The 27,417-nt window shown below is 43.6% G+C and overlaps 1 protein-coding gene across 2 annotated transcripts in view; it reads left to right on the forward strand.

Annotated features, from left to right (window-relative positions):
* Positions 1–27,417, forward strand: part of pard3bb (par-3 family cell polarity regulator beta b) — a 520,416-nt gene that overhangs the window by 286,383 nt on the left and 206,616 nt on the right. Inside the window, exons 14-17 of one of the 2 annotated variants that reach the window (XM_056289172.1) lie at positions 10,143–10,290; positions 18,269–18,380; positions 18,876–18,988; positions 25,480–25,524. In XM_056289172.1, coding sequence (XP_056145147.1) covers positions 10,143–10,290; positions 18,269–18,380; positions 18,876–18,988; positions 25,480–25,524 — 418 coding nt within the window. Of the gene's footprint in view, positions 1–10,142; positions 10,291–18,268; positions 18,381–18,875; positions 19,016–25,479; positions 25,525–27,417 lie in introns of both variants that reach the window. The other variant, XM_056289173.1, reaches the window with a different exon arrangement.

Raw genomic sequence — 27,417 nt, forward strand, 5'->3', positions numbered from 1 at the left:
AGAATAGGTGCTGGGAAATGGAAAATTGGCCTTTGGGTCACGTCTAACTAGAGGCATTTCTTTTGCAATTAGGGGTAAAAACAGGAGGACGTGTTGTAGGACGATAGGGGCACTTAACCATAAAGATATGCAGGACCTAAAGATCGCTGCTTTAAATCCTCAGAAGTGATGGAGAAAGAGATTGAGACACTCTCTTCCTTTTTTCTTTTTTGTTTCGAATTTTCCACCTCTTTCTCCCCAATTGTATCCGGCCAATTCCCCAACTCTTCCGAGCTGCCCCGGTCGCTGCTCCACCCTGTCTGCTGATCCGGGGAGGGCTGCAGACTACCACATGCTTCCTCCTATACATATGGAGTCGCCAGCCGCTTCTTTTCACCTGACAGTGAGGAGTTTCTACAGGGAAACGTAGCACGTGGGAGGATCATGCTTTTCCCCCCAGTGCCCCCTTCCCCCAAACAGGTGCCACAACCAACCAGAGGAGGCACTAGTGCAGCGACCAGGACACATACCCACACTCTGTAGGGACGCCCGACCAAGCCGGAGGCAACGGAATAGACCGCCACGCCACCCGGACGCCTACACTCTCTTCCTTTGACAAATACTTTTCAGGTCCCCTCACATGGTGGCGATCAACCAACAGCTCTCATAGATCTTCTCTGGCCGTCAAAGACTGTCTTTGAGTGGGACAGCTCCACCTTTCTGTAATTGTGAGTGTTTCCTCCCACAGTATATAGACATGCATGTTAGCTAACATGGATATGAAAATCGTATGAGTCGGCCCTGAGATGGACTGGCCATCTGCCCAGGGTGTCTCCCGGTGTTATGCCTGATGCATTATGGGACAGGCTCCAGCCACCCTCATACCCCTGAATTGGTTCAAGGTGGCGAGAACTGATAAATCCATGAATGCAGCAAAAAATAATCTGTTTTGTTTGCCAATTAGGTTTGCACATAACAGGCACGTCACTTAGTGGGTTGCTCACATATAATGTAAAATAAGCATCTTGTCATCACGATGATGATCTAGAAAGAAGCGTGATATCTGAAAACAGAGCTGGGGCCTCATTAAACTTCACTTGGTTTAGCAGGGCTTCACACAAACACACACACACACACACACACACACACACACACACACACACACTGCATGAATGCATTAGATCACTTCATAAAAACACTTCACATTGTACTATTTTTTTTTTCCGAGGCAGCCAGAATGTAGGTTCCCACACCTGCTTTGAGACGGAAAGTATGATGCATTGTTGTGTTACATTGGATTAAAGGAACAAAGTGGCAATCTAGCAAGGTTCTGTTATTTCAGTGATGTGTCTCTTTATCTCCTCGTCTGGCTTTTAGCGAGCCACTGTTTATTATCCATCCAGTCTCCTTCAGCCTGTCTGCCTCTGCATTGATAAGAATTTTTCCGTCCCTCTATCCAATGCACTCCATAGAAAAGACATACGTCTCTCTCTTCACTGCACTTGATCTCAGCGGGAAAAGCGCATTCACACCTCATCTATTCAGCTTGTGCTTGTGTGTGTGTGTGTGTGTGTGTGTGTGTGTGTGTGTGTGTGTGTGTGTGTCCTTGACTGAGCTGTAGCTCTCCTCATTGAGAGATATGCCAGCCTGCTGACAATAGACTCTCAACTGGCTTTCAGCGATGGAGCCGGTGCCTTTTACAAGAGCTTGTAGAACTTGCTCTGTTCTCTCTCTCTCTCTCTCTCTCTCTCTCTCTCTCTCTCTCTCTCTCTCTCTCTCTCTCTCTCTCTCTCTCTCTCTCTCTCTCTCACAAACACACACACACAGATAAGAAAAAAAGTACAACATCTCTGTTTCAGGGGACTGTGTGCAAAGCACAGCCACCCATGCAATGTAGAGATACACATCTCCGTGCATAATGGGGTGTGCGTAATTGCGCTGCACATGTGCATCATAGGGCATGAGAGCGTCCCGTCAATAGCATGATGGTGAAAGTTGTCAGCAACATCAGAGCTGCTTTTCTGATCACCGCATCTCTAAAGGGGGGGGTCCATTTTTTCTGTATTTTTGAGATTGTTTTTATAGCATTCTGTTGCTCCCCCGTGGTGTTCTGTGTATGTATGAATCTGTGTATTCAGATCCAAAATTTCAAATTTCGGTTGAAGTACGTATGTGTTAGTGTCAGAATGCTAATGAGATATAATAATGCTAATGCTACATAAAACATTTCCCATGTGATCTGAAGTAGATTTCTTTACTTACTTTTAACAATTTAGTCACTCTCCATGCTTATACTGTCAGTGAACTGCTTGTGTGTGTGTGGGGGGGAGGGGAACGTCGGGCATCAGTGCCAACCCACATCACTGCTTTTCGCTAACGGCTGAGTGGGCGTTTCCATTTGAACAACCCGGAAAATGATGCAAATGGCGTCTTCTTCTTCTTCTTCTTCCCCGGTCACTGTTTTTTTTTTTAAAAATCTTTTTGCCTCTTCCTTTTCACTGCGTCCTCTGATGCAACGACTCCCCCCACTCCATATATATAAATGTCAATACAGATGCAGGAAAAAGTTTTAATCCATAGCAGTACAGGCCTGTTTCGTGCATCGCGCACTCATCAGCTGCTAATGTGATTCAACAAAGAAAGACATACAGTTTACGTTGCCCAGCGTCATGCCCCTAATTTTGGTTGGACAGCAACCAATTGGGTAGGTAGTTACAATGCACAGCAACCAATGGTGTGGTAGGAAACATTACAACCAATGGGGTAAGGGACTGGGGCTTGTTTTGAAAAGCATTTAAGGACCAGGGTACACACACACACACACACACACACACACACACACACACACACACACACACACACACACACACACACACACACACACACACACACACACACCGGCTGTCCATATGATGTAAAAGAAAACGTGATTCATCAGACCAGGCCACCTTTTTCCATTGTTCCATGGTCCAGTTCTGACACTCACATGCTGTGCCCATTGTAGATGCTTTTGACAGTGGATGGTGGTTATCATGGGCACTCTGGCTGGTCTGCAGCTACGCAGCCCCATACACAGCAAGGTGTGATGCACTGTGTGTTCTGATACCTGTCTATCATAGCCAGCATTAACTTTTTCAGCAATATGAGCTACAGTAGCTCTTCTGTGGAATTGGACCAGACACACTAGCCTTCGCTCCCCATGTGTAACAATGAGCCATGGACGCCCATGACCTTGTCACCAGTTCACTGGTTGTCCTTCCTTGGGTGATTTTTGGTAGATACTGATACTGGGAACACCCCACAAGACCTGCCGTTTTGGAGATGCTCTGACCCATTCATGTAACCAGCACAATTTGACCCTTGTCAAAGCTGCTCAGATCCTTATGCTTGCCCATTTTTCCTGGTTCCAACACAATTTGAAGAACTGACTGGCAGCACGGTGGCCCAGTGGTTAGCACTGTTGCCTCACAGCAAGAAGGTCCTGGGTTCGAACCCCAGGCCTTCCCAGGTCCTTTCTGTGTGGAGTTTGCATGTTCTCCCCATGTCTGCATAGGGTTAATCCTCTTGCTTGTGCCCCTGACCAAGGCAATAGGAAAGAAGAACTGGAGTTGGTCCCCGGGCGCTGCAGCTGTACCTCTGCTCCTATACAATAGGATGGGTTAAATGCAGAAGACAAATTTCATTGTAACTTAACTGTACATTGACAAAATAAAGTTGCTTTCTTCTTTCTTCCTGCTGGAGATCTGGGGTTCAAACCCTGGTTGGTATAAGTATCCAGTAAGAGTCCGTGGACTCCTAATGGTATGCAAGCCAGCTACCTCAGACATGAGTGAGAGTAACATGAATAGAGTCATACTGTCTTGGATGTCGCTCGAGTTAACAAGGTCCCCATCAGGTGTTGGGGATCCAGGATAGCGTGAGGAGAAATGGGAACATGTCATTTTAGTCAGATTAAAAAACAGAAACACCTTTTTACAAAATCATATAATTTTCAGTCACATTATCATTCCAACTCTGTACCTACACTTAGCACAGAAAGTAAGGAAATTTGTGTTTGGTAGATTATTTCTCTTGTAACAATGCTTCTTGGCAATAAATCTTATATCAGGCACCTGATTGTCAGCACCTGAGGTACCAGAAGCTCAAAACAAGAGTAAATAGCAACAGCAAAATAAGTTGTTTGACATTGGCAGAGAAGATTTGGCAAATTTTCATGGGCGCAACCCACATACTCAGCTCTGCTGCTCATCCCACAAATGCATGTTCCTTACAATGTGGCACCATTTAAAAGGGAAATGAACAGGCTTTCTGACAGTATAAGATTTATTGCCAATTTATTGCCCACATCCCTGGGGGGAACCAATAAAGACTGTCCGAGCGCTGGACGTGATTTTCCCCAACCTCATCTGCTGCTTCCTGTCTGTCAGTAAGTTTATGATCCACTGATAGGTGGAGGTGGGCACAGTGAGCTGGGTGAGTTTGGTGAGTAGAACTTGTGGGAGGACGGTGTTGAACGCAGCACTGAAGTCCTCAAAAAAGGATTGTTGCGTGTGTTCCTGGGGAGTCGAGGTGTTGCAGGATGGAGTGCAGTCCCATGTTGACTGCATCATCCATTGACCTCTTTGCCCAGTAGGCAAACTGCAGGGGGCCCAGTAGGGGGCCTGTGATGTCCTTTAGCTGAGTTAAGACCAGTCTCTTGAAGGACTTCATGACCACAGACGTTAGGGTGAAAGGCCTGTAGTCATTCAGTCCAGTGATGGAGGATTTCTTGGGGACTGGGATGATAGTGGAATATTTGAAGCAGGAGGGAACTTCACACAGTTCCAGTGATCTGTTGAAGATCCTTGTGAAGATGGGGGGCCAGCTAGCTGGTCTGCACAGACTATCAGACAGGAGGATGACATGCTGTACAAGCCTTGTGTTTTTCTGATTTTCTGTCTCTGGACGTGCTGACACACTTCCTCTTCACAGACCCTCAGGGCCGGTGGGGAGTCAGGGGGAGAGGAGGGGTGATGGCAGGGGGTGCAGTTGGTTGTACAATGAAATTGGTACACCTCAGTGATCGGATCCCCCTGCACAAACAGAGCATTATAGTGTATGCTGTTAAGTGCCGGGAGGATTGCTGTGACTTGTACATTGGGGGAAACCAAACAGACGCTGGCCAAGAGGATGGCACAACACAGAATAGCTGACGCATCAGGCCAAGACTCTGCAGTCTACACCCATCTACAGGCCAGTGGCCACTCTTTCAAGGATGAGGATGTGCACATCCTTGATAGAGGGAAACACTGGTTTGAACAGGGAGTCAAAGAGGCCATCTATGTGAAGAGGGAACTACCATCCCTGAACTGAGGGGGTGGGGTGGGAGGGAGGTCATCAAGAGTACATCTGTTGCCATCTTACAATGCTGTGATTGCAACTATTCTCCAATCCTCTGTGAATAGTACACATGGCCATTGTAACTCTAGTTAATGGTCACGGCAATTTGCATACGAAACCGATCTTTTGTTTTGATCGTTATGCAATTGCTGTTTATAAGGTTGGGGGACACCTGCCATCAGTTGAGACTGAAGAGGTCACTTGGATGAGTGATGAAATGTTTCTCTCAGTAAACGTTGTGTCCTGATGAACTTATTCAAGTTTCTGTGAGAAAAAGTATGAGTCAGCCGTCTGTGACACCATCTTGGTGTATATACATATATATATATATATATATATATATATATATATATATATATACACTACCGTTCAAAAGTTTGGGATCACCCAAACAATTTCGTGTTTTCCATGAAAAGTCACACTTATTCACCACCATATGTTGTGAAATGAATAGAAAATAGAGTCAAGACATTGACAAGGTTAGAAATAATGATTTGTGTTTGAAATAAGATTTTTTTTACATCAAACTTTGCTTTCGTCAAAGAATCCTCCATTTGCAGCAATTACAGCATTGCAGACCTTTGGCATTCTAGCTGTTAATTTGTTGAGGTAATCTGGAGAAATTGCACCCCACGCTTCCAGAAGCAGCTCCCACAAGTTGGATTGGTTGGATGGGCACTTCTTTGAGCAGATTGAGTTTCTGGAGCATCACATTTGTGGGGTCAATTAAACGCTCAAAATGGCCAGAAAAAGAGAACGTTCATCTGAAACTCGACAGTCTATTCTTGTTCTTAGAAATGAAGGCTATTCCATGCGAGAAATTGCTAAGAAATTGAAGATTTCCTACACCGGTGTGTACTACTCCCTTCAGAGGACAGCACAAACAGGCTCTAACAGGTACTATTTAATGAAGATGCCAGTTGGGGACCTGTGAGGCGTCTGTTTCTCAAACTAGAGACTCTAATGTACTTATCTTCTTGCTCAGTTGTGCAACGCGGCCTCCCACTTCTTTTTCTACTCTGGTTAGAGCCTGTTTGTGCTGTCCTCTGAAGGGAGTAGTACACACCGGTGTAGGAAATCTTCAATGTCTTAGCAATTTCTCGCATGGAATAGCCTTCATTTCTAAGAACAAGAATAGACTGTCGAGTTTCAGATGAAAGTTCTCTTTTTCTGGCCATTTTGAGCGTTTAATTGACCCCACAAATGTGATGCTCCAGAAACTCAATCTGCTCAAAGAAGTGCCCATCCAACCAATCCAACTTGTGGGAGCTGCTTCTGGAAGCATGGGGTGCAATTTCTCCGGATTACCTCAACAAATTAACAGCTAGAATGCCAAAGGTCTGCAATGCTGTAATTGCTGCAAATGGAGGATTCTTTGACGAAAGCAAAGTTTGATGTAAAAAAAATCTTATTTCAAATACAAATCATTATTTCTAACCTTGTCAATGTCTTGACTCTATTTTCTATTCATTTCACAACATATGGTGGTGAATAAGTGTGACTTTTCATGGAAAACACAAAATTGTTTGGGTGATCCCAAACTTTTGAACGGTAGTGTATATATATTTTTGTCATTCTTTCTGTGGTTGGTTATCTAAGGTGACACATATGGTCATAAAATAGTACTACTGCAATAAAATGTCTTCATTTGAATCGCTCACAACATCTCACTGCACCCTGACAAATCTCGCTTTGGCGCTTTAAGGGACAATCTCCTTTTGAAAGAGCGAGCAACCCGATTGGTTCGTGGCGGGGGGTCGAGAGAAAGATGACAAGGGTGGGGCAGGGGGGCTGGGGTGTCAAGCACAGTAGCTTGGATACGTCCTTTGTTTTCTTGAGAGGAACACTAGTAAATCCACACACACACACACACACACACACACACACACACACACACACACACACACACACACCAATGCAGGCACTCGCATGTGAAACCCAACAAGAATACAACATGCATATTTATGGAGACACACACACACACACACACACACTGCAAAAATTCCTTTCTTGTGTCATGTTTAGAGGATACTAAGCTGATCTTACTGAAACACACACATACTGTGTAAGTGTAGAGGACAGTTGGGAGGCTATGGGCCGTGGGAAATAGAATCCTCTCTTGCCTTTCACCTTGATCCTGACAGTCTTTTGATTCTCTCTTTCTCTGTCTCCCCCACCTCCCTCGCTCTCTCTCACCCTTTTCCTCTGTCATCCCCATTCCCATCTCTCTGTCTCTAGCTCTCTCCCTCTCTCTCTCTCTCAACCCGTTTATGTTTTTCTTTTTTTAGGGAAGCGTTGACATGACAAAAGGGCTCCTGCTCTGGTCACACTGGCTTTGCTGGGAGAGGAGAGGGGTAGAGATTGGTGATGGGGTGGGCCTGCATGTCTTTCTTTTAAAAACACATTCTGCCCATGCAATGTCTGATTAAGAGAGAGCTACACAGAGAATGAATGCATCAAAGTGAGAGGGAGAAACGGCTGAGTCCTCATCCATTCTCATCTGATTTTATTTTCTTTCTCTTTCTTTCTTTCTTTCCTCGCCTATACATACTAAACTTCTTTTTTGGTCTCTCTCGCCTTCAACTTTTTTTTAAAATGATTTTTACAGCATTTCTATGAAAAGCTGATTTTGATCAAATATTTTTCTTCCAGCTAGCCCTCGATAAATCGGATATAAAGACCCAAGTCTTTTTGGTCTTAAATCAGGGATTTTTAACTCCTCGTCTAAAACTGTAATCGATAACATCCCCCATAGCTAATGTGTGTTCTGCAAGATTCCTTGGCATTCTACCCGATGAATCCTTATCTTGGAAACTTCATATCAAAGCCATAACCATGAAAATGGCCAAAAGTATTGTATTGGAAAACTAGGCAAAATCCGTCACTTGATCAACACTGAGGTAGCCACTCTGTTATATTATTCAGTGGTTTATCTGTATGTTAATTAATGTAATATAGCTTGGGCTAGTACTCATCAGACCAAACTTAACTCCATATATCATCTTCAGAAACAAACACTAAGAATAATAAATTGTGTCCATCAAAGACATTCCTCTCAGCCTCCATTTCTTCAATTAGGTGTCTTCAGTGTTTATCAAGTGAACCATGTCCAGAATGGTTTATTTGTTCATAATTCCAAAGAACTCTCCCCCTTTTTTCATGACATATTTGCATACAATTATCAATTCCATACTTACTCCACACGTAGTTCTTCTCTCCTTAGACCCCCCCCCATTACCATACTTCCCAATCTCAGTTTAGTATATTCGACCGAGGATCCAAAATATGGAATTCTCTGCCTTTATATTTTTTTAATTTGTCTTCACAGCAGTTTAACACAGCCCTGAAAACACTTCTCCTAACTAACCAGTATTTTCCATGTGGTCTGCCTAAATAAGCCCGACCAATATTTTCTTTTGTCATATAAGTCTAATACTGGGATGGCATCCAGTGCTTTACCTGTGCCCCCATCCACAGGGTTAGTGGTTGTGTCAGGAAGGGCATCCAACATAACATTTTGCCAAATCAGTATGTGGATTGACAAGACCATATCGGATCGGTCGAGGCCCGCATTGACAACGGCCGACATTGATGCTGTGTGCCCTTGCAGGGTCCTGGTGGAGACTGTGGAATATGCTGTGGTGACCCCTGAAAAACAGGGAAAAGCTGAAAGAAGAAGAAGTATATATATCTAGATATACAATTTGTGTTTATTTTCTCCTTTATCTTTCTTGGGTCATGAAAACTCTAAGCCATATCACATGAGTGTATGTTCCTAGTCTGTTGATGTCTGTGTATACTTGCATATATCATGAATGAGTGTTCTTGATGTGTGTGTGTGTGTGTGTGTGTGTGTGTGTGTGTGTGTGTGTGGTGACTGATTTATTGTACTTGTGTTACATGGGTGTTTATGGGATGCATTGTTTTCGGGTGCTGTGCTGAACTGTCTCCGTCTTTTGCTATATCTGAAATTATTGATTGATACATACAAACTGTGCATACCGCATTGCTGTAATGGTTTCCGGTAGTATGCTGCCTGCAGAATGCCACTTTCCAAGCCCCTTGGGGTTTTTTAGGCAAGTCTCCTTCACATTATGTTTCAAATTATACATTGTATTTTTTTTTTCATATGTTTAAATAAAGAATCACTCTATCAATCAAGTCAAAGGGAGGTAAACATTGCCACTTTGGTCTCAATTGAAATAACTCAGAAAATATTTATTTTATGTCTTTATAATCATTAGACATCATTCCAAGATGTGTCTTCTTGGGATTGCATCTATCAGGAAACAAATTCAGGTCAGGCAGAATGAACAAATACTGGCTTTTCATACCTCTGCACCAGCTTTCAGACTCCTTGACAACATATATCGCTTCAGAAAGTACATTTCATCAAATTATGACCGTTCTTAATGGGTAATTATCCAGTCAGGAAGTAAAATGTTCTTTGTAGTTGAAATTTTTTTTTCTTCCTTGTGATATCAACTTATATTTTTATTATTATTTGAAATACATACTTTGGATATTTAAAGACAATGCAAAATAAAAGTAAATAACATTCAAATCGGTTTTACATAATCTATTGTATCTCAATTCCATTTCAATAACGTTCATACAACTGACCATCCAACCACTCAAATATTAATTTGTCCTTTCAATCCATTGTTCCGTCATCTAGCCGTCAAGTCTGTCCATCCATCCATCCATCCATCCAGCCATCCATCCATCTCTCTGTCTGTTTTATTAGTTTTGCATTTAAATGGTGTGTTTGCACTATGTTTTAGGAACAACACTGGGTGTCCTCCAACCGCTCCTTTGACAGCTCCCAGGGTGTGCCTGGATTGGCTAGTCCACCAAATGGACAGACGGGATTGGTCAGTCAGGCCAGTGGTCCTGCCCACCCCCCCATGTTGATCAATAGCACAGCTAACGGTGAGTAAAATTGAAGACAAACAGATGTGCGTGTAAATATGGCTCAAACGTTTTCTATGAGAGGTTGGTCACCAGGCTCACAGCCATGTTTTAAAGGTCTGAGTTCTGCGCTGGGTAATGCTTGTACGCCTTTCCCCCTCTCTTCACTTTCTGGACATACATATGTTGCATAAACAAGTCACACCACACACTAATTTTGGTAGAAATGCTAAATGAATAAATCCATAGATAAATACATATTGACCATTTGAATGCTTAAAGGGGGTAGCCATTGAATTTCAAGCTTAAAACGTTATTCATTTGCGGAAGTTTTTGTAGTGACTCTAGACGACTTTCAAGATGGTTTTCTACATTTTCAGACAAAATTGGTGCTGCGGTTCATATAATTAATTTGGTGGTTGTGTGTGCTTATCAAAGAAGAGTTGTAATAGAAAAGAGCTTTTTGATGGTTATATCTATAAATACAGCAACATTTCCCTCTAAGATGACCTTGTTGTTCTTCTTATTGCATATGTTTTTCTTTTATCTTTTGCTATTTGAACAGCATCAAAAGTAGGCCGATTATATGCAATAACATTCAATGTGGTGCTGAAGAAGTTTAGTAATCATGGAAACGAGGAAAAAAAATCAACAAAAACAAACAATGGCTACAAGATAAAACAAGCCAAAAATGGGCGTAAACAAAAGGATGTTGCTTTTTGCAATGGCTCCTTAATTAGAGACTCATCTGCCCTCTTTTTTCCCCCCTTTTATTTCTCTCCCTCTTGCTCTCAGCTTTCATTGTCATGGTTATCTCAAGGCTGTTATGCCTGTCTGTTATTACTGAGTCTGATCTGTTTAAAGGCGTTACACTGGTTTTGCTAGTTTCATATACATTAGTAGATCTGACTGTCATTCTCCCTAGCTTTCTGTTAACTATCTGTCTATCTATCCATCTATCTATCTAGCTAGCTAGCTAACTAGCTATATATCTATCCATCCATCTGTACCTGTATATATAGTATGATAGATATACTTACAAGACTCATACCGGTACAAATGAGCTTTGTCTAATTGTAAAGGTATTCATATCTGTCTCAGTTTGCAACTGGCGGGATGTGTATTTCTGTCTCTTTCAGTGCATCCCTCACTGTAGTCCACCCCTACCCCCAATAACACAGTTTATTTGCTGATGTATCATCCAAGGTAGCTCTGTATGTGTGCGTGTGTGTGTGTGTGTGTGTGTGTGTTTCCTAGTGCTGTTTGAAGTTCTGTTGGCCAGTATTTAACAGTAGCTTTTGTTTGTCTCATTGAATCTGGCAAACAGTGCTGACCTTGAGTATACCGAGCTGTTCAAACTAATCTCAGTCCACACTGGTGTGTGTATTGGCATGTGTCTTTGTATGACCCTGCATGTTTGATGTTGTGTGTGTGTGTGTGTGTGTGTGTGTGTGTGTCTGCCAGGCTGCTTACCATTTCACTTCCCTAATGAACTATTTCACATGCTGAATCGTCTTCGCTCGGCATTGAAGTCCAAATTAAAATGATAAACTCCATCTCACATGGATGTATGTTTTTGCAGAAGAATAATTTGAGTTTAATGATTGTCTGCATATGTATATATGTAGATGTGATGGGGATTTTTGAGGGATTTTTTTTTTTTTGCATTTGTAGAGCACTTACCCCTGCATCTCATCCTCCCTGCCTTTCCGTTCTCTGCAGTTTTGTTTCCTACTTTGCTTTTTTTTTTTTTTTTTTGGTGTCCTTTCTCCCCTGCCTCTCCCCTCTGGAGAGATACTCTATTTAAAGGCCAGTGTTGGGAGGGGGGGAGACTAGTATTTACCCCTATTTCTTCAAAGCCAAGTTAAATCCTCTTGGAATGTTTATAACACTCAAATTGCCAAAATGCAAGACCACCTCATACATTATTTAGCTGAGTATTTTTTTTTCTTTTTTAGTTTATCTAAAATTGTCCTAGTGTCTGCATGGTATAGAGTCCCGCATTTTGCTTTTAGATGATCCCATGCTTGGGGGGTGTCCAGGTGGCATGGTAGTCTATTCCATTGCCTACTAACATGGCGATCGCCGGCTTGAATCCCTCGTGTTACCTCAAGCTTGGTTGGGCATCCCTACAGATAGAGGTGGCCGTGTCTGCAGGTGGGAAGCCGGATGCGAGTATGTGTCCTGGTCACTGCACTAGTGCCTCCTCTGGTCGGTTGGGGCATCTGTTCGGGGGGGAGGGGGAATTTGGGGGAATAGCATGATCCTCCCACGTGCTACGTCCCTTGGCGAAACTCCTCACTGTCAGGTGAAAAGAAGCGGCTGGTGACTCCACATGTATCAGAGGAGGCATGTGGTAGTCTGCAGCCCTCCCTGGATCAGCAGAGGGGATAGAAGAGTGGGGTAATTGGCCAGATACAGTTGGGGAGAAAAAGTGGCGGGGGATGATCCCATGCTTGTAAAACTAAAGTAAAATAAAAAAAATAAAAAATCCATTAATATCCTGATTATTGACATTACTGCCACTACTACTACCACTACTTTCAGCTGGTCCCGTTAGAGGTCGCCACAACAGATCATCCTTTTCCATCTCTTGCTGTCTTCTGCATCTTCCTCTGTCACACCAGCCACCTGCATGTCATCCCTCACCACATCCATAATCCTCCTCTTTGGCCTTCCTCTTTTCCTCCTCCCTGGCAGCTCCATATTCAGCATCCTTCTCCCAACATACCCAGCATCTCTCCTCCACACATGTCCAAGCCATCTGAATCTTGTCTCTCTTGCTTTGTCTCCAAACCATCGAACCTGAGCTGTCCTTCTAATATACTCGTTTCTAATCCTGTCCTCCTTCGTCACTCCCATGAAAATCTTAGCATCTTCAACTCAGCCACCTCCAGCTCTGCCTCCTGTCTTTTCATCAGTGCCACTGTCTCCAAACCATATGACATAGCTGGTCTCACTACCATCTTGTAAACCTTCCCTTTAACTCTTGCTGGTACCCTTCAGTCGCAAATCACTCCTGACACTCTTCTCCACCCACTCCACCCTGCCTGCACTCTCTTCTTCACCTCTCTTCTGCACTCCCCGTTACTTTGGACAGTTGACCCCAAGTATTTAAACTCATCCACCTTCATCACCTCTACTCCTCGCATCCTCACCAGTCCACTGTCCTCCCTCTCATTCACACATAGATATTCCATCTTGCTCCTACTGACTTTCGTTCCCCTTCTCTCCAATGCATATCTCCACCTCTCCAGGCTCTCCTCCACCTGCAACGTACTCTTGCTACAGATCACAATGTCATCCTGATTATTGATATTAAGCAGCAAAAATTGCTCATGAACTCCTTATGGTAAAACTGCTCATTGCAGGATCTCTTTCGAGCCTACATTGAAATAAACACGCTGAGTCCCCGCTACCTTTCCGTTTGACTTTGCTTGTCTTGCTTCCTCAAGGAGCAGCTAAGGCACATGTACATTTTGAATTGTTATTATTCACATTGCAAAATTATAAATGTTACACACAGCCCCCTTCAAGAGAAGCACATTCAAACACCATTGAACAATGTACAAGATTAAAGTTTTGAAGTCATCAGGGGAATAAGAAGCTCCCATTTTAAAACATTTTGTCATTTATTCCATTTATAAGGTGCACTGGAGAAACCCACTTTACTGAGACCCGTATGTATATGCATGGAGTATCTCAGTTTTCTGACTGGTCTCAGATTAGACAGATAAACAACTTTATCAATCCCCGAAGGGGAAATTCATTTGCTACCAGACAAGGAGCATACATATATCAACAACAGACAGAGACAATCATCATGCACGGCAAAAAAACAACACATGGTAAAAAGCAATCATGGACTCGACATGATTATAAGCAGGAACAGGCACAACATCTAGCTGATGCATATATAAACATGATGCATACATAAACAGCAGCAATAAAAAAGACCAAGTACCATCTCAATCCAGACAGGTTTGATTTACATCTTATGCAACCCCTAACGGGAGCAGCTAAAAGTAGTAGTAGTAGGAGGAGGAGGAGGTGGTCACTACCAGTGTTCATTCAAGAATTAAAGGAACCATTCCAACATATTGGAATGAGAAAGTCTTCGAGCTCCATAGTCCCTTAAGGGTGATATGTCATAAATGTAAGGGGAGCTATCATAAGCCGTAGGCATGACCAAGGAATCACTGAAACAGGAAGTCTCAATTCATTCATTTCAGAGGAGAGAGAGAGAGAGAGAGAGAGAACGGAACAGATCAATTTGAGAAGTGGTTGAAATATAATGAGAGGAATTGGGTGGAAGAGTCATATATCTGGTATTAGAGCAAACTACCTTTTTTATTTTGTTTTGTTTTTGGCATTTTCCACCTTTATTAGATAGTGATAGTGGAGAGAGACAGGAAAGACAGGGGAGAGAGAGGGGATGACATGCAGCAAAGGGCCCAGGCCGGATTCAAACCCAGGTCCCTGTGGTAACAACTCAGCCTTATGTGGTACGCACTGTACCGGATGAGCCACCGGGGCGCCCTGCGAGCAAGCTACTGTTGAGCTTTAGCCCATATACAGTCTGGGTCAACTGCATACATGCACGCTTATCTGTGTGTTTGGATCTGTACCCTCACTGAGTGGATAGTTACCAGTGTGTGCGTTTGTGTGTGTGTGTGTGTGTGTGGGGGGGGGGTCACGTGTGAGTGGGGTTTGTGCTTGCATGCATGTACGTGCACGTTTGTGTCTTTGTGTTCTTTGTGTTGCACTGTTTTTCAAAATGTGGGTTTGTTTGTGAAATAGATTCTGCCAGATTGTGTGTGTATGTGCACGTGTGAGTGTGCACATTGTGTTTCGTTACATGCAACCTGAAAGCAAGCCTGTGTTTTTGACAGTTGGGATGATTAAGGTGCTCTCACTGGCGACACGAGGATGTGGATTTTTTTTCATTTGTTTTTTTTTTTTAAATGAGTGGGAGATAAAAAAAATGATTCACTGAAGATTTGAGAGGTAGATTTAATTGACGGGCAAAATATTACACTGCAAGGAGAGGAGAGAAAAAAAGAGGCAAGATTATTAGAGAGGGAGAGGAGAGAGAGATGAAGAAGATGCTTTCTTTTCCTGTGCAGAGACCGCCATTCATCTTTACTGGCAATCACATGATCTGTGCTCGTAAGAGACATGCAGACAGAAACGCAAGAAAATGCAACACACACACACACACACACACACACACACACACAAGAGATTTGGTGTAGCATTTCCAGCATTGTGTGGCAGTTATGAATTATAAGAAGTGATGACTGCATGTTTGTCGAGTTTATGTGGTCTGTGTGTGTGTGTCTGTGTGTGTGTGTGTGTGTGTGTGGGGGGGTGATGTATCAGGTAGTCAGTGCCGATTTCTCATCCAGCTGTGGATAAACACAAGCTCATTCATCAAACAGACACAGAGCTATGTCACTGCCCTTCATCTATGCAGTTCTCTGCTCATCCAGCGTGGCGTTTTCACCTGCCTTCCCTCCGATTCTCCTCATAGTTCTGCTTCTCACACCTTTTCTCTCTCTTTTGGCTTCCATCTTCTTTTTCTCACCTTTGTCTTCCCTAATTTCACACCTCCTCTCCTTTCCCCGTCTCTCTGTTTTTTTTTCTTCTCTCCAAATTCGCATCCTCCGTGTCAGTCTTTATCTTTAACCACAAGTCAAAACTGTCTTCTCTCACCTCCAGCGCCTAGTTTCCAAATATTTATGAAATGAGTTTTGCATAAATAAAACCTACAATAGAAAAAAAAGAGAAAGATAGAACAGAGAAAAGTTCAAGTGGATCATATTTATTTGTACAACTTTAAAAAACACTTGCACTCACACAGGGTTTAACCTTCACACTGGGAGAAACGGGTCGATACAGTAAATGGTAAATGATGACACCCTCTATCCATAGACCTTTAGCTGGGATGAGGGAAGACCCTGCAGGGAGGGGAAGAAATGATTCAGACAGACCTCGAGACTGATAGTGATGTGAAAAATGTAGAAATAAACCACTTAAAGGGAAAGTTCACTGATGGTTTTGTCTATGCGCAATCAGTATTGGTGAGTAATGTAGTGGATTGAAGCAATAAAGTCCTCACCGTCCTATATCGAAACAGAAATCAGTGTTCTCCTGCTTTCCCACAGCGCCTACAGGTACCAGTATGCATTGCGTGTCATCCTGTATTGCTGTCCATTAAATCCTCTGCAGTAGTGTTGGGGAGCGTCATTTCCACCAATGGGAATGCAGCTTAGCTGAAAAAATTAGGATGCACTCCCCCCCCCTCCTCTTTTTCTCCCCAATTGTATCCGACCAATCACTCCGCTCTTCCAAGCTGTCCTGATCTCTGCTCCACCCCATCTGTCGATCCGGGGAGGGCTTCAGACTGTCACATGCTTCCTCCGATACATGAGGAGTCGCCAGCCGCTTCTTTTCACCTGACAGTGAGGAGTTTCGCCAGGGGGCTGTAGCACATGGGAGGATCATGCTATCCCCCCCCCCCCGAAAAGTCACCCGACCAAGCCGGAGGTAACACGGGGATTCGAACCGGCAATCCCTGTGTTGGTAGGCAACAGAATAGACCGATATGCTACCTGGACGCCCCAAGATTAGAGTATTAGAAACCATGCTTGGCTGTATTTAGTTTTTCCAGTCACCAACTGATGTCACGATACCTCACTTGGCATCCAGAAAGAAAACTCCACAGGGATGCAGATACAAATGCAGGTGTTTTACATGTGCTGTTGTTGTTTTCTCTTTAATTAAAGCACCTAATGACTACAATTAGTATTAACAAAACAATGCAAAAAAATGAAAAATTAACACTGAGACAATGCAGCATGTGAAGTGTCCTCTCCAAACGTCGCCACAGTACAGCGTCGTCGCATGCAGCAGCACTATCTTATGTTTTACAGTTCTGGTAATAAAGAATTGAAGCGATCATGCACACAGCAGGTATAGACACGTGCACATTATTCCCAACGGACAAAGTAAGGTGCAGATTTAGGGCCCAGACACACCAAACCGACTAGCGGCGACGAAGGCCGACTGTTGCGTCGCCTCACGCCGCCCGCCATCTGGGCCAAAGAGTAGCACTTGAACACACCACAAAGACTACAGCCAACGGCCAACTAGCATGTACGTTCTGCACTGATTCGCTAAGCTGAACAGCCAATCAGAGTGATCTCTCTCACCAACGGGCTCCGCCGATTCAACATGCTGAATCGGCCAAAAAGCTGCCAACAGGGCTCCAACTAGTGTCGACGGTGCGGGACACACCGCAAAAACTAGGATCACAGATGCTCACCGACAGCCTGACGTGTCAGGGCCGTTAAGGAGGTTGCATAGCCGGAGCCGTCACAAATTGTGAAGGAGCAGTCATGAGCAAAAAGACAAAACAATGAGGCAGACAAGAGTCTCAACAGGACCTTGAGTTTGGCACTAACCAGAAAGACAAACTTGTTTTTTTTTTTAAATTTAGTTTGAATTTGAAGCAAACTAAAGAATTGACTGCTGATGTCAGCAGGGAAGCCTCTCCAAAGGAAATGGGAGTTGTGAGAAAATGTTTGTTTTGTCTCTTGGAACAGAACAGAGACCTGCGCCTTGACAACATATAAAATGGAGCAAGTCCATGCATTATTTTATATGGTAGCAGTCATGATTCAAAGGCTAGAATGAGTGCAATATGGTCACACTTTCCAGTTTGTTGTCAATAGTGTTTCTGGAGCGTTTTGTCTCATCTGGAGGGTGCTGGTGCTAGTATGGAGGAGAAAAAGGGCATTGCAATAATCTAGTCCGGATGAAAGAAACACGTGAATAAGTGTCAACGAATGATAAAAGGATGAACAGGTTGTCGTTTCATGGATTTGCTTGTATCATACACTTTCAATTTAGAAATGTCTGAGTCATTACCACAGCTGCTGACATCTCTTCAATGCATTTCATATATTTCATTCTGAATGCTGATTGGTCGTTTCAGCCCAAGTAACCAATGGGAGTTATTCTCGCATGGACGATGATGAGGATGAAGCGGAGCTGTCCCGTCATGAAACTGACTTCGTTTCCACCCAGCACCCTTACCTACAGCACAGGTGTGTGCTTTTCTGTGTGTGTGTGTCTGTGTGGGTGCGCATGTGTTGGTTTTTGTATGTGTGTGTAAGTCTTTGTGTCCATATGGCATTCATGTAAAAGCTGCAGGCAGCTTCATACAGATCATCAGATTTGTTCAGATATTCTCCAACCCTGTTTATATTAATTTCTATAAAACACAACCATCTGTCCTTTAATAACTGTTGCCATGCCAGCTGCCATGGAAACAGTTTGTGATCTTTTTTATTTGATCCGTCTCTTTTATTGATGGATTAATTGATTAAATTTTTCTATTTTACAGAACAGTAACACACACATTTTGACAACTGTCATATTGAAGCCATCATTCCCTAGACACAAGTATAGTTTGTTCATAGGCTATGCAACATATTGCGATTGCTATATGCCGCTTTAACCTACACAGTTTTGCACACCTGAGATTGTATTCCTCCGGGGGATTTTATTTTTAATCCCTTCGGTTTATCACTGTCTCCCAGGGATCTCTCCCTTAACCCCAGCCCGGTTGGAATTCCAAATGCCAGCTCCCAGTCGCCAGGCCAGCCCCAGAAGCATTACCAGCATGTCAAAGCCTCCAAGAGCATGGACCTGGGTACGACACCAAGCCAGCAGCACCCTGGTGGGGAGACGTTTTAAGTATCTGTACTGCATGTTGCTGCATGCGCTTCCATCCAGGGAGGAGGGGCTCCTCTCTGGGTGTTCAAAACGCACTGATGCATGGGCAGCATGTCACTCTCGGCTACAGATGCAGATGTGACACACGCACACATACACAGTCGCATAAAAAGACACGTTGTGCTCATGAAAGACATACACACACACACAACAGGACAGCTCTGGGCCATAGTCTCAACCCATACTAATGAGGTCTGTTAGTTGTGATGTAAGTGCAGTGTAATTTAGTACATATACAATTTCTCTCTACCTCTATCTCTTTATCTCTTGACAATCTATTGTCAGCAGGCTGGCATATCTCCCAAAGAGGAGAGTTACAGTTCAGTCAAGAACACACTGCACTGCCTCCAAACACACATACACACAGCCTTGATAAGACATGAGTCTACAATGCCATGAAAAAAATGTGCCCCCTCCCCGATTTCCTCCATTTTTGCATATTTGTCACACTGAATGGTCTCATATCTTCAAACAAAATGTATTATAAGACAAGGAGAACCGAAGTAAACACACCATACAGTTTTTAAAGGATCATTTCATTTACTGAAGGAAAAAAGTTATCCAACACCCATATCACTCATGTGAACAAGTGATTGCCCCCCTGAACTTAATAACTGGTTTTCCCACCTTCAGCAGAAACAACTGCAGCCATACGCTTCCTATAATTGGAAATCAGTCTTTAACATCACTGTGGAGGAATTTTGGTCCACTCTTGTTTGCAGAATTACTGTACTTCAGCGACATTGGAGGGTTTTTGAGCATGAACTGCTTGTTTAATGTCCTGCCAAAGCATCTCAAAAGACTTCAAGTCAGGACTTTGACTAGGCCACTCCAAAACCTTCATTTTGTTTATTTTGAGCCTTCACGAGGTGGACTTACTCTTGCTTTTTGGATCATTGTCCTGCTGCGTAACCCAATTACACTTCAGCTTCAGAGCACGGACTGATGACCAGGCATTCTCCTCCAGAATTTTCTGCTGGTAGAGAGCAGCATTCACGGTTCCTTCAATGATGGCAAGTCTTCCAGGTCCTGAGGCAGTAAAGCACCCCCACAACATCACATTACCACCACCACATTTGACTGTCAGTATGATGTTGTTATTGTGAAAGGCTGTGTTTGCTTTAAGCCAGGGATAACGGGACCCATGTCTTCCAAAATGTTCCACTTTTCACTCATCTGCAGAACATTAACCCACAAGGCTTGGGGTCATCAATGTGCTTTTTTGCAAATATCTTAGTTAGCAGTTGTTTGCACCTTGCAACTCAACCATGAATTCCAATTTTGCCCAGTTTCTGTCTTATTGTCAAGTCATGAACTATGACCTCAGCTGAGGCTAGATAGGCCTGCAGTTCTTTAGATGTTGTCCTAGGTTTTCTGTGACTTCCTGGATGAGTCATCGCTGTACTCTTGGAGGAATTTCGGCATGCCAGCCACTCCTGGGCATGATTCGCCGCTGTTCCAAGTTTTCTCCTTTTGGAGACAATGGCTCTCAGTGTGGTTCACTGGAGTCCCAGATCCTTAGGAATGGCTTTGTAACCCTTTCCAGGCTGATATAGCTCAACAACTTTTTATATCATCTCTTCCAGAATTTATTTTAATGGCACCATCGTTTGCTGCTTTTTGAGACCTTGTAGACTCCTTCACATTGGTGGTAAGGTTTTATACGTCATGTTCAGATTCAGCAGTCAGTAGTCAGTGGTAGTGTCTATAATGTGAATTCCTGGATATTAAATGTTCATCTGCAATTTTCTGTAGTGGTGCCAGTAATATTTATCCCTTATGTTTGGTGGCGTGTGTGTGTCCATGGCTAATCTTGCAAACTACTGGACCTCTCAGCTTAAATTTTTTTTGTGCACAGTTATGATTGATGATGAAGAACCTCTCGTGGCTGTGGTGGTTCAAAACCTTCAAAAAACATTTGTTCTTGCTGTCACTGCTCGCTCGACCAATGCTGCTCTGTCGCTGCCCGATCTCGTCAACCGTGTGCGCATGTGTGACTCACATCCACCGTCGACTCAGATTGGGCAAAGACATGATCAAAAATTATTAAAAGAATTTTGATTGGCCGCTCTGATGGCCGAGCGGAATAAACCGCCGTTCTTGCAATCCGCTCGTCATGTGGCTGGGAGGTTCGTATCCCAGACTCGCCGTAACCGGTCACGGCCAGAGCGTCCACGGGGTAAGGCATTCATTAGGCCACTCTTACCCGAGAGATAGTGGGTGTAGATCGGTGTAGTGTTCGGGGACTCGTCGTTCTCCAGCGACCCCTCTGGCCTATCTGGGCGCCTGCAACCAAGCAACCGAAAGCATTCGCTGTACGTGTCCTTGGCGACCTGCAGGTAATGCAATCCATGCGAGGCTTCAGCGTGTAAAATAGCGAGAGCAGCCGACACGAGTTTGAAGGAAGCTGGTGTTACAACTATCTCCTTCGTGTGGAAACGTGAGCCAGGGGAGTTATTCGACAAGCGTTCTGGCCATATGTCATTGGGTTAATCGGGTGGGATAAGGGAAAAAAAAACTAGAAATAAATTTAAAAAAATTGTTTTTTGATAATCCAAAAAAAAGCAAGTTATAAAGGAACAACTTCCTCTAGGTTGCAGTCAAAACAGGAAGTGTTGATTATTCTTGTTACTGCCTGATCTGAGTCAACCATAGATTTGAGTCACACATAATGACCATGAATTGTGGCATGGGCGGCACGTTGGCGCAGTGGTTAGTGCTGTCGCCTCACAGCAAGAAGGTCCTGGATTCGAACTCCAGGGTTGTCCAGCCTTGGGGGTCATCCCAGGTCGTCCTCTGTGGGGAGTTTGCATGTTCTCCCCGTGTCTGCAGTGGGTTTTCTCTGGGTGCACTGGTTTCCTCCCACCATCAAAAAGACATGCGTGTTAGGGTTAATACCCCTGTCTGTGCCCCTGATGGAGGCATGGCAAGATGAACTGGAGTTGATCCCCGGGTGCTGCACGGCAGCTGCCCACTGCTCCTAGCTACACAGCTAGATGGGTTAAATGCAGAGAGGAATTTCCCCACGGGGGTCAATCAAGTATCAAAATCAAAAAAACGAAAACAACCAAAAAACAAAATAAAACCAGGGCTGGCACTGATCAGACCTGAGAATGTCTGCTCTAATTTAATCTAATGATCAATTGAATTTGGTTAATTGGTTGATTGAGTAACTAAGGGGGCATTACTTTTTCACACAGGGTCAGTTGGTGATGGATAACCTTTTTCCTTTAGTAAATAAAATGATCATTTAAAAACAAACTGAATTTTGTGTTTACTCAATTTTGTGTTCCTTATCCGATGAGGGGCTCTAAGGACAGGATGTTGTGTTGCTGTTAAGCCCACCGAGGCAAATTTGTAATTTGTGATATTGGGCGATACAAATAAAATTGACTTGACTTGACTCAGGTTCTCATCACATTATATTACATTTTGTGTGAGGATCTGAAACCACTCAGTGTGACCAATGTGTAAAATAGAGGACATCAGGAAGGGGCTGAATACTTATTTCATGGCACTGTATATGTCATTATATTCTGGTTCCCCACCTTGGCATGTGTATCAATACTTTCATTCAGCTCTTAATAATGGTATGCAGTTATGCACAGCTGCTGTTTACATTTTGAAAACTATGATTTGTCCACATATCAATGATACTTTGTCTGATACAATTTGTGTGTGTGTGTGTGTGTGTTGGTAACTGTCTTCCTGTATGATGGTGAGTGTACTACTGTTTGCAGGAATGAATGCGTTTCTTCAGTAATCGCATGCCTTTGCAATATACACTCACCGGCCACTTTATTAGGCACACCTGTCCAACTGCTCATTAACTCAAATTTCTAATCAGCCAATCACATGGCAGCAACTCAAGGCATTTAGTCATGTAGACATGGTCAAGACGATCTGCTGCAGTTCAAACCGAGCATCAGAATGGGGAAGAAAGGTGATTTAAGTGACTTTGAACGTGGCATGGTTGTTGGTGCCAGACGGGCTGGTCTGAGTATTTCAGAAACTGCTGATCTACTGGGATTTTCACGCACAACCATCTCTAGGGTTTACAGAGAATGGTCCGAAAAAGAGAAAATATCCAGTGAGCGGCAGTTCTGTGGGCGAAAATGCCTTGTTGATGCCAGAGGTCAGAGGAGAATGGCCAGACTGGTTCGAGCTGAGAGAAAGGCAACAGTAACTCAAATACCCACTCATTACAACCGAGGTAGTATGCAGAAGAGCATCTCTGAACGCACAACACGTCGAACCTTGAGGCAGATGGGCTAGAGCAGCAGAAGACCACACCGGGTGCCACTCCTGTCAGCTAAGAACAGGAAACTGAGGCTACAATTCGCACAGGCTCACCAAAATTGGACAATAGAAGATTGGAAAAACGTTGCCTGGTCTGATGAGTCTCGATTTCTGCTGCGACATTCGGATGGTAGGGTCAGAATTTGGCGTCAACAACATGAAAGCATGGACCCATCCTGCCTTGTATCAACGGTTCAGGCTGGTGGTGGTGGTGTTATGGTGTGGGGGATATTTTCTTGGTACACTTTGGGCCCCTTAGTACCAATTGAGCATCGTGTCAACGCCTCAGCCTACCTGAGTATTGTTGCTGACCATGTCCATCCCTTTATGACCACAGTGTTCCCATCTTCTGATGGCTACTTCCAGCAGGATAACGCGCCATGTCATAAAGTTCGAATCATCTCAGACTGGTTTCTTGAACATGACAATGAGTTCACTGTACTCAAATGGCCTCCACAGTCACCAGATCTCAATCCAATAGAGCACCTTTGGGATGTGGTGGACCGGGAGATTCGCATCATGGATGTGCAGCCGACAAATCTGCAGCAACTGCGTGATGCTATCATGTCAATATGGACCAAACTCTCTGAGGAATGTTTCCAGTACCTTGTTGAATCTATATCACGAAGGATTAAGGCAGTTCTGAAGGCAAAAGGGGGTCCAACCCGGTACTAGCAAGGTGTACCTAATAAAGTGGCCAGTGAGTGTATGTAATGCCTCACACATGGCATCAACTTCAACTGGCCCGCTGACATAAGCACACGTGCACACACATGTGCACACACACACACACACACACACACACACACACACACGATAACTGCAAGGTTGCTGAAGTAGGTTATGTTGGTTAGCCACAGACAGATGCTGTTGGGCATCCAATCAGAGAAACAGCCACCTACACATGCACGCACACACGCATGCACATACACACACACTCACACAGTGGGAGACAGGGAGAGACCACAAAACCCAAACAGTCACATGGTTTTCCAAATATTTTTTAATGAAAACCAACCCTACCCTATTTGCCTTGTGTGTGCGTGCGTGCGTGTGTGTCTGTGTGTGTGTGTGTGTGTGTGTTTCATAGTGCTACTCGTCAGAGTATGACCTGAAAAAGATACATTTGGAGGATAAAGTAGTAGCGGGGATGGAGAAAGTAAGATAATAAGAACAGAGTGATGGTGATGAAGAGAAGGATAGAGGGATTGTAAAACAGGGTGAAAGGCAGAGAGAGATGGAGGGACGGGGTTTTAGAAGGGAGGCGATGTTTTCTGCAGCAGTGGAGTTGGCAGGCTGCGCATCATACACATGGAGAAACGATGGGAAGAGATAGAAAAACCCAGCAATGTAAGACTGGATTGGGAAGAACAACAGAGAGGAAATGGAGTGATGAAGAAATGACAAAGGGAGGAATATAGAATCGGAGGACGGAAGAATGCAGTTGTTATTAAAGCAGATGTAACTTACACTAATGACAAAAGTTTCCACAGATGAGGTTGGGATAAGTTAGCTCAAGTTAATAAGGAATAAATCAGCAAAAAGTAAGGTTAATTATAGTTTGGCATAATTAACTGTGTGTGTACATTACTGAGTTGGAGATAGGTTAGCATGTGTTAGGTAGTCACAAGTTAACAAGAGTTAGTTTTGGGTACATAACTTAGTGTGAGATAAGTAAGTATAAGAGATAAATAAGTACAAGAAATCATTATAAATAAGTAAGTGGTGGTTGTTAGTGTTGATGAGTTAGTTTAATCTTGTCAGATACGAGAATAGCGTAGAGAAAAATTAATATTTGGTTGGAGTGGAAGAGACAGAAGGGAACAGAGATGGAGAGAGTAAGGGGGAGGAAAATGGATGACGAGAGAGAACGTTGGAAGTGTGGGAATTCAACACCAGTAAAAACAGGTGGGAGAAATGGAAAGTTTGGAACAGATCCATGAGGAGGCATATAGGAATAGGAATCATAAAAAATGTGAGGACCACGCGTGTTTTGTGTGTGTGTGTGTGTGTGTGTGTGTGTGTGTGTGTGTGTGTGTGTGTGTGTGTGTGTGTGTGTGTGTGTTAAACCTTGAGTGTATAAATTAATGTGTTTTTCTTTCATTGCAGTTGCGGATGAGAGCAATGTGGGATCTCTGGTTGGAAACAAAACAGGTAAAGAAGACACACACACACACACATGCATACCTGCACACACACATGCATACCTGCACACACTCAAACTGCTGTCAAACGAATTAAGCAGTCACTGTCAGCTGGGAGGCAAGATGGCTCTCAGAACAAGGTCCATCTCCATCATTCAGAGAATGAAAGATAGAGACAAATACGAGTAAAAGAAATAAATTGACACTGAGGAAGGAAGACTGGATGAACAGTGGAATACAGAATTAATCAGGATAAAAGAGAGGGAGAGGTGGAGAAAGATCCCGCCGCACTTCACCGAACCAATTAATTTATTCCTGGTAGTGATACACACTGTTTGTGTGTGTGTGTTTGTTTGCTTGTATGTATACACACTTGAATGCCTGTCCTCTCGTTGTATGATTGGACACTTCACAACATGGCGATTGTCCCTGTCAATTTCCAATCCACTCTAGTAGAAGTAGCTCATAGGCAGACAGATACACGGGTGTCTATTTCCTGAATAATCACTGCAGTATCAAATATTACTGATCATGGTTTCAGCAAAACCTTGAGACAAGCTGTTTCACTCGGGCACCATCTTAGAAACCCTGCCGGCCACTAAGTTCTTGACCAAAAAGAGCAGACCGCTATATTTTTAATGGGGAGTCATTTTTATTTGAGACACATATCCTCATTCATATAGTGTTGACCATGTCGTGAAAAACACAGAAGTCTGGCTGAATTAACACACACCTGTCCCTTGGGTACACTTGAAAAAAGAATTTATGGGTGTCTGGGTGGCGTAGCATTGCCTGCCAACACGGGGATCGCCAGTTCGAATCCCCATGTTACCTCTGGCTTGGTTGGGTGTCCCTACAGACACAATTGGCCATGTCTGCAGGTGGGAAGCCGGATGTGGGTATGTGTCCTAGTCGCTGCACTAGCGCCTCCTCTGGTCAGTCAGGGCGCCTGTTCAGGGGGGAGGGGGAACTGAGGCAGAATAGCGTGATCCTCCCATGTGCTACGTCCCTCTGGTGAAACTCCTCACTGTCAGGTGAAAAGAAGTGGCTGGCAACTCCACATGTATCGGAGGAAGCATGTGGTAGTCTGCAGCCCTCTCTGGATCAGCAGAGGGGGTGGAGCAGCGACCGGGATGTCTCAGAAGAGTGGGGGAATTGGCCAAATGCAATTGGGGAGAAAAAAGGAGGAAAACCCCCCCCCCAAAAAAAGAAAGAAAAATTATTTCTTTGTCTGTTTACAGCAACCAAAAGATGAATGAAAAGTGGTTGTAAATTTGTCCTTGTAGTCACACTTGACAAAAATCTGGTTACAATATGAATTAATGAGTACAAGTGTAGTCAAAATTGTGTTTTTAACCAAGCTAACCAGAAATCCAACTGCACCTTACGTCATATAACCTTTGCCCCCTCACATCACTTCAAACATGCCATCAAACACAACATTAGGCACATACATGTAATTCAAGACCATTAATCATAATCATCCAATGCCATGCCTCAAAACAAAATACTAATTCAATATGTTGGATGAAAATGGCTATAACATTCCAGCCCCTAATTTTTGCATAGCAAATAATGGTCAAAATTATACATAAACAAGCCATTAAGTTAACCATTCATACGTCATCATACATCAACCAGGAATAAGCACAAAGCATCCAAGTATCCAAGAACTGTACTTCACCCAAGCAGTGCATACCATCATCAGTTAGTACATAACCAAGCATAACATGGTTTTAGAGGTTTACAGTCCAGTCCAAAATCCATTCAAGTGTATGTGGGTCTATGTGTGTATGTGAGAGTCCATGAAAGCGGTCCAACAAAAAGGAGAGCTGAGAGGGGAAAAAAAACCCTAAAAAAAAATTCTTCGGTCAGAAAGTCCATAATGTCAAAAATGTTGAGG

Source organism: Lampris incognitus, chromosome 11 (assembly GCF_029633865.1).
Source record: "Lampris incognitus isolate fLamInc1 chromosome 11, fLamInc1.hap2, whole genome shotgun sequence".
Taxonomy (NCBI): Eukaryota; Metazoa; Chordata; class Actinopteri; order Lampriformes; family Lampridae; genus Lampris; species Lampris incognitus.